General features: G+C 34.8%; 1 protein-coding gene and 1 non-coding gene across 3 annotated transcripts in view; both read left to right on the top strand.

The window, feature by feature from the left end:
* LOC145276706 (QRFP-like peptide receptor) overlaps positions 1-13,567 on the top strand; it is a 983,229-nt gene that overhangs the window by 748,877 nt on the left and 220,785 nt on the right. For both annotated transcript variants that reach the window (XM_080127903.1, XM_080127904.1), the window contains one exon: positions 1,964-2,071. In XM_080127903.1, the coding sequence (XP_079984029.1) occupies positions 1,964-2,071 (108 nt within the window). The remainder of the gene's footprint in view (positions 1-1,963; positions 2,072-13,567) is intronic.
* Positions 1,086-1,249, top strand: LOC145277164 (U1 spliceosomal RNA). Its single transcript, XR_013868116.1, has one exon. It is a non-coding gene; the product is annotated as a U1 spliceosomal RNA (small nuclear RNA).

Raw genomic sequence — 13,567 nt, 5'->3', positions numbered from 1 at the left:
AGATGTGATTGGAAAAGATTGCCCCACATCGACTTTGATAGAAGATGGGTGCACAACACTAGTTTGTGCATCCGACGAGGCGCTAGATTTAAGTTCGTGTTTCCACCCTAGTGGTATTGGTCCTAGGGTGCTGAGGTTTCTTTTTTCTCGGAACCCAGCCCAATCAAGACAAGTAATATAAGGTTTACCTTATAATATTGGGTAGTTTTAAGGCTAGATAGGCAGTAACCACCAAGAGTGGATAGCTTGTGCTTTTTATAGGGCCTAGATTAGGGTAGTTTGCGTGTGGATCCTGTTCCCATAGCTTTTTATTTTTTTGATAGATTGGCACTAGGAGAGCTTCCAAAGATGCCCAAAAGTCCACTTGTTTTATTTTGTCCCAGGCCTATTTTGCCCATTACGTACATTATCTTGGAAGACGCCATCCATCCCTATTATCCCCGACCCTAATTTATTTTCTATACATGTCCCTAGTTCCTCCACTCCCCTTTAGGGAACGACCTGCTTGCTTTCACCCTTTCCCCCCGGGGGAAGAGGACCGGAAGACAGTGGGCGTTTCATATGACAGACCAGCCGTTAGGTAGGGAGGGTCCCCTTACTAACCCGCCCCCATAGGCATTTTGTTAATTTGTTTTCTTTTTATTTCTTTTTGGGTGTATTCTAGTTTGCCCCCCTCCCCATCATCTCACCCCCATTACAAAAAAAAAAAAAAAAAAAAAAAAAAAATTAAAACTCTTTAGTTTGTACATATTTTTTCCCTTTTAGTTTTTTGTAAATAATGTAATATGTTTTTTCCTCTTTTATCACAGCGTGAATGTCGCCTGTCATCCCGTAAGCTGGGGAGCTGTTATTTTAAGTAGGTCCGGGTAAGAATGTTAGGCGAAACAGTGCGTGATAGAAACTCTAGTATAGGTTTTATAATAAAGTACTTGCTATCTTACGCAAGTCTAGCTAAGGACTAGAAAAGACCCCTTTTTTCCCCCACTCCCCCTTACTGGCCTTTGTGCCTAAGCTTCTTCGTACCCCAAATGAGGCCTTGGCAGTAGATAATGCCAAGGCCGGGGACGAAGGGCTAAATATAATACCTACTTACCTGGCACAGGGGTCAACGGTGATCATCCAGGCCGTTCTCCCAGAGCGAGGCCCTTCCATTGCACTACGGTTGGGTTGACCTTTGCGATCGTCCCAAATGTGGATGACTCGGGTGCGCTATTTCTAAGTGTGGGGTCTGCGTTCGCGCTCACCCCAATAATGAAATCAAAATCAAATATCTACGTGTATCTAACAGTTAATTTAATTTAAGATGCCTCCAAGTTTAGTCGCTTATTAATTTCTCTTTTTTAAAATATGCAAAATTTACTAATTATTAGGCTAAAGACACATGAATATTCTTATTATATTATATTTTTGGAGTTAATATTAAATAAACAATGCTTAATCCATTGATAGTATCGTTAATTCAAGAAATTAGTTTTTCTTAGAGTTAGATTGATTTAATTAGCACGGATTTAGGAGCTTGTTCCGAAAATATTAATTTAAAACATTTTTCAATTGTTAACATTTACGAAGCTTTTTTTTTTTTAATAAAAACAGCGAAAATAAATTTCTGCGTATCTTTTAGTACTTGAAACTATAACTTTAGTAAAAGTTTTTTCTTTCACAAAATAATATATTTCACTATGTTTTTTTTTTTTTTTTCATTAGTTTTACTGCATCCTGTTAAATCATTAATTAATAAATATTGGATTTTTCATTGAACTTGGTTGATTTCTTCAATTTTGGTGAATATTTAATTCAAAGCCAGGGTGAAAATGTTTATACATTTTATGGAATCGGCCATTCAATTTGCACGTACTTTGTATAAATCAGTAATCATCTTTGAACTAATTCCAGGAAACTAATGTTTATCTTTCTACATTTTATTGAATCTGTTTTTTATTTTATCCACTGCCTTATTTTTCAGATTGTCGTGATGTTATTGGTCATTCTGGTCGCATTTGCGATGTGCTGGCTTCCGTACCAAATTTCCTTGCTTTACGCCGAGTATCGGTCAAATGCTGACAGCGCTGAGGTAAGTAAAAAAAAATTGGGGTGCTTCTGCACATTTGCGATATTTTAAACCAACGCATTTCTAGTGAAAACATTATTACGTACTTACTTGTCATGACGAAATTAGTATGAATTACAAAATATAAAGCAGAAAAATAATTATAAGTAAAAATAAGTTATATCAAAGTATAGTTTTATCATATGTTTTAATGTTGAAGAGTTGTTCGACCAATTCAGCATGACAAACTGACTTATTTCCCTTGACTTAAATTTAGGGTCCGCCATTTTTAAACGCAAAATGTCAAAACATAGTTGAGGATTTTTTTTTTCTGTTAAAAATAAATTTATCACATTCTATTGGAACAGTTCTCGTAATTTTTAGAATTCTTTTTTTTTTTTTTAACAAAGGAGTCACCTTTTATCAAGGACCGGAGGCTACTCAAGGATAATAGTTAATGAGCGTACAGTAGTCAATAGGACAATATCGCAGTAATCGTTAGTAGTGAAGATTTGGTAAATTGGACAGCTCATCAAGAACTTGTTTACATTGGACTTGAAGACGGCCATATTGTAATCAGCTAGAAAGCAGGCAAACGAAACAGAGTTCCACAGACGGGCAGTTCTAAGAAATAATTTTTGTTCATTGAATCTACGTTTAGGTTTAGACACAGATAAAGAGGAGGAGAAATTATTGGTAGTGGTTTCAACTAGACGAGTGTTTTGGGAAGGAGGACTAGAGTTTGTGAGCTCAGACGAGCATTTGCCATGAAAATAACAATAAAGCAGGGAAAGGCTACCAACATATCTTTTGTGGGAAAGGGGTTGGCATCTACTAGGATACGAAGTCTATTTTGAGCTTTGTCAAGGTAGGATAGCTCTGTTTCTTCGACTGTAGCAACATGTAAAAATTTAAATGTAATGTGAACAAACATTTCGCTGCATAACTCCCTGTAACATAGTGCATACAAGCGCGTGGGAAAATATCATCAGCAGCAAAGGATGGCTGGTGTGCAAAGAGATTAGTAGCAGCAGTAGCCGAAAAAAGTGCATATGCAAATCAGGAAGTGTGCGTGAGAAAAAAAGAAAAAAGGAGAAAACTGCACCACGTCGTCGGCAGAAGAAAGTGCGCGCCAAAGAACATGAACGTGTAAAGTCGAAGACGAGAATGGAATGGTTACGACTGGCATACAGTTGGAGGAAGGAGAAACGCACACCAAGTAAAATAAACATGTGGCAACGAGACTTTTTCAAATGGAACCGAAAGTAACAGTAATAAATGCTTTTGTTTAAAAAAAAATGCCGACCCTGATTTTATTTATTTCTTTCGAGTTTTATTTTTATTAATTACTGAAGTAAAGTGAAATGTCACGTAAAGTGTAACGCCACATAACGTTACTTAGGATGCTCCAATAAATCTGGCTCCTAATCTAAAGTAGTTATTTATCTATCAGCGACAGGGTACCTTGTTTTGAGTGAAAAGAAGTAAAGAAAATAATAAATTTAAAAAAAAATTAAATATTATTTTTTACACAAACAAGACATTAACAATAATCGCTCGCTAGTAAAAACAGGTGATTTTCACTTGGTCTGAGTGACAACAAGTCGCCCATATTTCAAGTACTCGGCGTTTCTTTGGATCACCATTGTGTTCTCGCAACATCCAATATTTTTTCTCTGGGATTTGGATGATAACAATTATTATTCTATTTTTATTCGTAAGGGTTTCGCTCTTCTTTTGGTAGTTTAATTCACACCTCGGATTTAGCTCGGCTAGTTTCTGCTATCTATAGACAAAGCAACTTAAGCAGTATGTTAAATGTTCCAATATGGTCGGCGTTATCTGGCTATGTATACTAGTTTCTGCCCTCAACGTTTTTCAGTAAGATTTCAGCTGATTTATCAGTGCCCTGTGTCGCATAGTATAAATCATTGTAGCGTTGCCGTTACAAACAATGGAGATAAATAAATAAAAAGCCGGGTCGGCAGTTTTTGTCTTTTTTTACAAAAGCATTTATTACGTTTATCTTCGGCATCATTTTAAAAAGTATCTTGTTGCTACCCGTCCATTTTAGTTTCTTTCTTTCGACCGCATGCTGGACCCAGCCGGCCCATTCTCGACTTCGACTTACACTTCCATTCAATTCGACATTCACTTTGCTTCTGCCCCGAGCACGTGGCGTATTTTTCTCTCCTTTTTTCTTCATCTTCTCGCGAACACTTCCTGATTTGCATATGCGCTTTTTTCGGCTACTGCTGCTGCTAATCTTTTCGCAAGCCAGCCATCTTTCGTTGCTGCTGCTGATATTTGCCCAGGCAATCATATGCACCATGTTACATTATTAGCCATATTTATCCTAAAAAGTAACATGCCTACAGGAACATTCTAAATAGGGAGTTGAACAGCGAGATATCTGTTCACTTACATTTAAATTTCTACACAGAAATATACAGAGAAATATATATGAGCTTTGATAACAGTGCGGGACCAGTTACATTGGATATTCTTTTGGGGACTAAGTTCTCCTACTCTTATTTTTTCAGGCCTTTTCTAACTGCTGCTAGGTCTTTTGCAATAATTGATGTAAGAGTTATTTGCTTATCTTCCACATTCCTTTCAGCTTTTAAACAAATTCCAAGTGTTTGCTTTGTTTTTTGTTTTGTTTTGATTTGTATTTATTTTATTTTTATTTTATTTATTTTTTTTTTTGTCTCTTTTATTTTTATCCGTGATATACTGGGAGGACCAAATCGACAATTTAGCAGAGTTTTTTCTTTCTTGTTAATAATTATCACACACTCAGTCGTCTTGCTTGGATGCATTATTATTATTATTATTATTATTATTATTATTATTATTATTATTATTATTATTGTTATTATTATTATTATTATTGTTGTTATTATTATTATTATTATTGTTATTATTGTTATTATTATTATTATTGTTATTATTGTTATTATTGTTATTATTATTATTGTTGTTGTTATTATTATTATTGTTATTATTGTTGTTGTTATTATTATTATTATTGTTATTGTTATTGTTATTATTATTATTATTATTATTATTATTATTATTATTATTATTATTATTGGCTCACAAGGAGCTTCCACACAGATCATCAAATACTTTGCCTTGAAAACAACCTGTGGTGTCCCCTGGAAGCTAAGTGACAAAAAGTCTCCCTAGATTTCCATTACTCTACCTCTTTCGATAACATTTGCAAATAAATTTGCGTTATCGCAACAGCTGCTTACCATTGATTTCTCGGTGGCAGCGGCCATTGGTCTCCACTGGAATTTGAGTGGTAATAAGCCTCCCCAAGGTCCCATTTCTCTTGACACTTGTTGAGCGGAGGTCTGGTCGGCGCTCTCTCCTCGTTTTTTTTTATCCTCCTTGACCTCTCTCGACTATTTGGCATCACTCTTTTTTTTGGGGGGGGGGCGGTGATATGCTTGTACCATTTGTCTGTGCGTTTGAAATGCAGGTGTTTGCATATTTACCAGTGTACTGCCGTCCCCACTTGGTCGTGCCTGTTCTTGCACTTCTTTTTGGGCCAGTTTACTGCATTCACTTACTATATGTTTTATCGTTTCGTCTCTTTGTGCACGGAGTTTGCATTTGCTGTTTTGTTGTATTTTGTTCATGTTTTGTCTATCTTTGCTTTGATGTGGTTGGTTCTTATCGAGTTATCTTGTGCGGTAGTTGTTAGAGATTCAGTTTCTCGGTTTACGTGTCCTTTTTACATTCATGTCCAGGTGTTTTCGTTATTCTCATTTGTTGTCATTCTTATGAATCTTCCGTGTAGTTGTTTCTCTTCCTGTTGTTATTATTATTATTATTATTATTATTATTATTATTATTATTATTATTATTATTATTATTGGTCTGGGGGCTTCTTACATTTCGTTTTTATCTTAACTGATACGACGGAGTGGTCGGAGGATCCTAGAGGAGAATGAACGGAACATGAACGTGAATATTATTATTATTATTATTATTACTGACGTTATTGTTATTATTTATAGTATTGGTGTTATTATTAATTTTATTGTTATAGTTGTTATTATTGTTATTATTGTAGTTATTATTATTGTTGTTGTAATTATTATTGTTATTATTGTTATTTACTTACTTGAAGTAGTCACACAAGATATCATCAAAGATTACTCTTTGAGAACTACTTGTACTGTTCCCTGGAGTCTGAATGACAACAAGTCTCCTCAGATTTCCTGTACTCTCCACCTCTTTCAATATCCTTTGTAAAAGAATTTGCATTATCGCAAAAGCCGCTTACCATTGATTTCTCGTTGGCGGCGATCATTGGTTTGCATTGGAATTTGGGTGGCAATAAGCATCTCCAAGGTCCCAGACTTCTTTGCACTGAGCCAGCAGAGGTCTGGCTAGTGCTTTCTCCCCTCGGCCTTTACAGCCTCCTTGACCCTACTCATCCTTTGGTGTGGTGCCCGTTTATGGTGACACACACAAAAAAGAGGAAGGGGCGCTATTTTACAATTATACAATTTCAGTTTTCATAATTCCATGTGATGTTCATTTGTGTTTGGCATCTGTAGCCGTTTCTTCATGTCCAGTTTGTAGTTCATGTGTGGTGTAAGTCTCCAAATCAAGGGTTTTCCTTAATATTTTTTGCAGTTTTCGTTATTATTATCCATTGTATCGTCTCAGCCATCCCTTTGATTCAAATATCTCCCATTTTCCCCCCAAGTTTTTCGGTATTGTTCCTAGCGCTCTTACTATTAGTGATGTTATCTTTACTTTATTCATTTTCCAGATCCCTTTAAGCTCTCTGGCCAGTTCCGTGTATTTGGAAATACAATCTTGCAGGACTTTTCTTTCTTCTTAACTATTATGATATCCAGTTTTCTTGCTTGGACCCGTTTGTATATCCATGTCCCATCTTGTGAGTTTCATATTCCAGTACTGCTGCAAGTCTGTGCTTATACCATTTGTCTGTGTGTTCAAAATGCAATTGTTTGCATTATTGCCAATGTACTTCCTTCTCTACTTAATCGTGTCTATTTTTATTTAATTTTCGGAATAGTCTGCTGCATTCACTTATTATGTCGTTTATTGTTTCGTCTCTTTGTCCGCAGAGCCTCAATTTATTATTTTTATATTTTTTGCGTCTTGTCGATCCTTGTTTTGATGTGGTTGGTTCTAATTGCGTTATCTTATGCAGCTGTTAGTGATTCAGTTTCCCTATTTAGGTTTCCTTTTTGTAACCATTTCCAAGTGTTTTCGTTAGTCTCATCTTTTGTACTCCTTATGAATCGTCCACGTAGCTGTTTCTCATTCCATGCTTCTTTCCTCGTCATATTCCTCGTCTCTTTTTCTTTTTATTTGTTTCTTCAGTGTCTCTTGCTGCAGTAATTATTCTTTCGGTGTTCTGCATTATGTACTTTTTAAATCTTTTTTTGTGTTATTTACACAAACTTTTATATAAACCAGCTCTCTTCCTCCGTCTTTCCTTTTCATATATAATCGGTCAGTATCATCCTTTGGGTGTAGTGCATTGTGCATCGTCATGAGTTTCCTGGTCTTCTGATCTGGACTCCTTAGTTCTTCTTTGGTCCAGCTTATTTTTAGAAACACTACCCACGTATTTATTCCTTTAATTAGGTTTCTACTACATAGTTTAGTTTTAAGGAGTTTTCTTGTCCTTCTGAGTTATTCTATTCCAATTTTCTCTTTTGTTTTCGTTGCTTTGATGGTGTATGCTTCCAGGACTCCCAAGTATTTGTAGCTATCATGTCCACCTAGAGCCGTCATCTCTGTTTGATTGAGCAGTTCTATACCTTTTGTTGCTTCCAGTTTCCCCTCCTTATGGTCAGTAGTGCGCACTTTTCCATACCAAATTCCATTCGGATAACATGGCGAAAGATTCTAGTCGTGTTTATTAGCGTTTCTTGTTCTGTCTTTTTTTTTTTTGCAAACAGCTTCAGGGCATCCATGTACATTAGGTGGTTCATTTTTTCTTTTGTATTAGTGAACTTGTATCCCGCTTGGCATTTTCTTAGTATATATTTCAGAGGCATCGTGGCTATAATGAACGGTAATGGTGATAATCACCTTGGAAGATTCCTTTTTGTATTTTGATTTCAGTTATGTGTTCAAATTATTATTATTATTTACTCACTTGGAGTTTTCATTCTAGTCATTATCAGAGATTGCTCACTAAGAATAACTAGTGCGATTTCCTGAGGTCTGGGTGACTTTCTCAAAGAGGTTTAATCAGTGACTAACACGCCAGAGTCAGGTTGAGAAAACAAGGTGTGTTTAATATTTAAATAGAAAATTAAAACATATGCATAATATTAATGTCTTATATATGTGTGTGTCAGTTTGTCTATGTATATATATGAGTGTGTGTGTGTGTATCTCTGTGTGTATTGTATTTGTTTTCTCATAAGCATTTATATGTCACTACACATTAATGAGCATGTTTCACTCAGCCAATTACAAGTAACTAGACCGATTTATATATATATGTATATATATATATATATATATATATATATATTAAGAAAAATAAGCCCCTATTATAAATGTTTGAAAGCCTAAAAATATAAGAAAATTCGTTTATGCCTTAAAACGAGTTAAAAATGTTTATGTTTTTTATTTCGTGTTAGATATCTTAATCGTATTTACTAAGTTTATCGTGTATAAATAGATAAACTTCTGAATGTGATAAATGTTGGGAGCTTATTTGTATGTATAGAAGGTTGAGTGTCAGAATAATGGTTAATTAATAGCACGCCACTTAATAAATCGACATTTTTGAACGATAGAATGATGAATGAGCTATCACTTATTTCTGGACATAAACTAATGACCACAGAAGAAATTAATATGGCGGTTTCGTCTTTCCGGACAGCAGTACATGTGATAGATTCATTCGTCCCGAAAGGAGTATGAAGCCGTGATTATCAGTCAAACCTAACTGATACAAATTGAATAAAGTAAATGCAATTTCCAAGTTTTATTCTTCTATTCTATTTGCGCTAACAATCATTCGGAGTAAAGTCTGTCCTACTATTTCACCAATAGCTGGCGATTTCTGTCAGGAATGAAACACACAGGTTTTTATTTAGCTAAATTGCTATAAGTATATTTTCATAATGCTGGTAAGCTCTATTCATGTATCTGGTATCGTTGAAGTAAATACTAAAAATATATATAGTGTAGAATAAGAAGTCGACGAATGTTGCATGTTCGCCATCACGTCGGGAGGCGCCAAAAAGTCTCGTTCTAATATTTAAAAGCAGTTTTATTGATTATCTTTGTTAGCATGACTACAAGTCATAGTAAAGTCTAGTAAAAGTCTAGTAAAAAGGTTAGTCATAAAAAGTTTTTCTGTGTGGAGATGTAGATTATTATACAGGCCTGTATGACACGTGTAACTGGCGTGTGACTGGCTTCACGTGTTACAGTAATTGTCTTAGAAACGGTCTCGGGAAGATGTGAAGATGGCCAGTCATTAGGGTCTGTGTATCAAGAAAAAAATCATACCTGAGATGTTGGATGTGGCTCCTTTATTCTCTCAAGATGACCTCTTCACCCTGATGGCATTCTGGTTGGAATTTCCTTTCTTCGTACTCCGGACCGCATCGTTGTTTGGTGGAGGCATTCATGACAGACTCAATAAAACACACAACACGACACAATCATAATATTTATGATTCATAATTAACTATTTATTATACAAAACAATTTGCACTTTACATGTTCTACAATTATTAACTAACTATACTAAACTAGTGCTGAAGGGCGTACTGGGAGGTCGCCCCTCTCGTTTACAGAGAGATAGAAACACGCGTGCTCACGTCCGGCCGAAAAAGAGATCGATCTAGAAAGGAAATTCTGGGATTGCATTTCTTTGTATCTCTACGCTTATGACCAAATCACCATCCGGCCATGCTGTAGAGTGTGTTAGCAACCGTGGCACTGGCATATAATGCCACACCTGTTGAAAGAGAGAAGAGTTCATGTGTCTGTGCTGAAGTTATGGACCGTTGCCATACTGGATTATTTGTCTCCTAGAAGTTAGTAGTAGAAGATTAGAGACACTACTTTAGGATAAGAAAGTTCGTGAACCACCGTGTGTAGAGGTAGCTATGTTGACTTGTTTGTATTCACGTCCGAGCTGAACTGCAAGCGCGAGTTCTGTTAAGTCCAAAGAGAGAAGTTGGAGGGGGGGGCAGGTCCGTTCCGATTGGATTTTGTCAATCCCAGATCTGTGAAGAAAGAGTGTGTTGCCTGTTCAACCTTTTATAGATTCGGTCATGTAACTGAGGGCTGGCCTCTAATTGGACAAGCCAGGAAGGATGTGTATTCAAAATCGCCAGCCGTAAGAATTCGCTCGTATGATACAATATATATATATATATATATATATATATATATATATATATATATATATATATATATATATATATATATATATATATTGATTTTTAACGATGAATACGGTTAAATAGCGTCTTCGCTTCGAAGCCTGTTTTACTTCGAACATCGCCCATATTTTATTTGGACGTATATAATATTTTTATTTATTTATTTTTATTTTTGAAACATTAATCTACGTACGTGCATGTTTCAAGATATCTACCTCTCTTCAGCGTAGCTTGACTGTGTCTAGGAATCGAACGTCGGACCATGTGTATCACAGTTTATAAACGATAAAAATAAACAGTAAAATTATCAAGGAGTTCATGGCATAAAAGTTAACGTGCCGGATTGTAATGCATATTGTTTTTATATAATTTATATCTATATATAAAATTAACCTTGTCTGTGTGTGGATGGACGATCTCTATCAAACTACTCTGTCAATTTTTATCTTAGAGAATTGCAACTAGATGTATAGTATATACTTCTAGTTACATCTATATGTATATACTTGGGTCAAAATTTAAAAATTGGGAATTGCTATGCGTCAGTCGACTAAACGTGTATCTTCTTTGCGTATGTGCGTAAATATAGTTTAATGCTTTTAACTATGTTAATTTTTTTAAGTTTGTAAATACATATGGACTTAGTCCAGATGGTAACGCATAACATTTTGGTTTCGATTATATCTGATACCATCAAAGATATATTTTTTAATTTTGAAATTACTGCTATATATTGGGTACAATATAATAATCAATATAGATATGGATCAATAATAATGAATAAATAAATTACATAAATTAAAATATAAGTTCATTTTACGATCAGGTAACGCCTGACAGCCTGATAGTAAATGTATATACATGAGCAAATATGTATATACACCAAATGATAGTGTGCAGGTAAGTAGATAGATATACTTTCTACATCCCTTATTAGTCCCCACTTACAATTAAAGAACGTCCTGCTTATTTTCGCTTTCCCGGAAAAATTGAGCGTTCTAACACCTAGACAAGGGTCGGGAGGGGCCTTACTAACATACTTTAATAGGCATTTTATTTGGTTTATTCATTTGGGGGGGACTTTTTCTACATCTTACCATTCTCCATTATTCATTGTAATTTTTTTTTACATGGAGGTCACCACTTATCAAGGCTCGGAGGCCACTCAGGGATAAGGGTTATTGCGTGTACAGTAAACAATGGAATAGTATCGTAGTAATCGTTAGTATTGGAGATTTGATAAAGTGTCTTACTAAAGGTGGCGATTCATCAGGAATTTGTTTATATTAGACTTGAAGACATCCAAGTTGTAGTCAGGTAGGACACAGGCAAACGGAAGAGAGTTCCACAGGCGTGCACTTCTAAGAAAGAAGCTTTGTTCATGGAATCTACGTTTTGATTTAGGCACAGATATAGAGTGGAGAATATTATTGACAGTAGTTTCAGCTATACGGGTGCTTTTCGTGAAAGATTGGCGAGGGGGACCAGAGATTGGAGCTCGGACGAGGACTTGCCATGGAAATAACGATAAAACAAAGACAGGCAACGTCTCTTCTGTGGGAGAGAGGTTGCAGGGAAGAGAAAAGGGCATCCCCCACTAAGCCACGGAGTCTATTTTGTACTGTCAAGGCAGGATAGGCTGTTTTTAGCAGCTCCTGCCCAGATATGGCAGCAGTACTCCATCCTTGAACGTATTCGGCTTTTATATAGATACATTCATCGGCCTTCATTCCATAAAATTTATGACTTTTTAATTATGAATGAACTTTTTTCCACATCGCACATTTGTTTTAAAAGTAATATATTATACACGCACACATATACATATTTATTATATTGTTTTAAAACCTTTTTGGGGATTCATTAAGTAGTATTAACCCCACTGTGTGAATGCGGTATTGTGGTGAAATGTGCCCAATAAGACCAACCAAGTTTCGTAGACAACAGAAATACCTTCGAAGCTCCCATTCTTCATGCCTAAATTTGTTATTTTTGATTTTTACATATTATTGTATCTTTACTCTGATTGTACTTTTTCAGAAAATAAACTTAATAATTAGATAGATAGACAAACAGTCAGACAAACAGACCTACCGACAGACAAACAAATAGGTAGATAGCTAGACAGATAAATAGATAGACACATTGTTTCATAAAAAGATAAATAAATTGATGGAAATTTAGATAAATAGATAGATACATACATACATACATGCATAAAAAATATGTCGTATTTTCAATCAGACCCAAATATTTTTCATTCGAACCTAATTGTTTTTTGTTTGTTTGTTTGTTTGTTTGTTTGTTTATTTGTTTTTGTTTGTTTGTTTTTTTGTGTTTTTTGTTGTTGTTTTTTGTTGTTTTTGTTTTTGTTTTTAATAGACATTGTTTTCGTATTAATAAATGTTGTTATATAGAAAGAAATTGTGATTCTGTTTTATATTCCGGGCAATTTTGGAGTAATAGAAATCTGTAATTAACTTTTTTCGTTATTTATTTCCTGCAATAATAACTTATAACAGAACAGCAGTATTCGTCGATAAGCAAAGTAGGAATGTATGTTCAATTCCACGGGAACGACAGTTATTATCGCTGATCAACAGACATCAGCACCTCTCCGGGCTCTTACATATTGAAGGGCGTAGATGCCACTCATATGCATGCATAGAATATAAACACACTAAACATCGAAAGTAGGCTATTCTAATGTTTATACACACACACACACACACACACACACACACACACACACACACATATATATATATATATATATATATATATATAAATGAGGAAAAGGCTATATTCCAAATTTCGAGCAAAGTATAAATCTAACTAAAATGATTGTAGACAAATTCAACAAATTTAATAATTAGTTTCGTATAAAATAACCTTAAATACATGCATTCTAGATTTAACCGTTATCAATATTATCAGAGAATATGAATATAAGCACATTATATATAATAAATTAATAAAATATCAAATAAGATATTTTTATGTTTATCGCACAATTTGACCGCAGTTTATAAAGGAGATTAGAACAATAGTCTAAAGAGCAGAGTGTATTTTAATGTAATAGTAAAATTACTAATTTAATTAA

Source organism: Euprymna scolopes, chromosome 5 (genome assembly GCF_053919585.1).
Source record: "Euprymna scolopes isolate OS-2025 chromosome 5, ASM5391958v1, whole genome shotgun sequence".
NCBI lineage: Eukaryota > Metazoa > Mollusca > Cephalopoda > Sepiida > Sepiolidae > Euprymna > Euprymna scolopes.
Note: the sequence above shows the minus strand (reverse complement) of the source record. Positions and strands in the feature narration are given on the sequence as shown.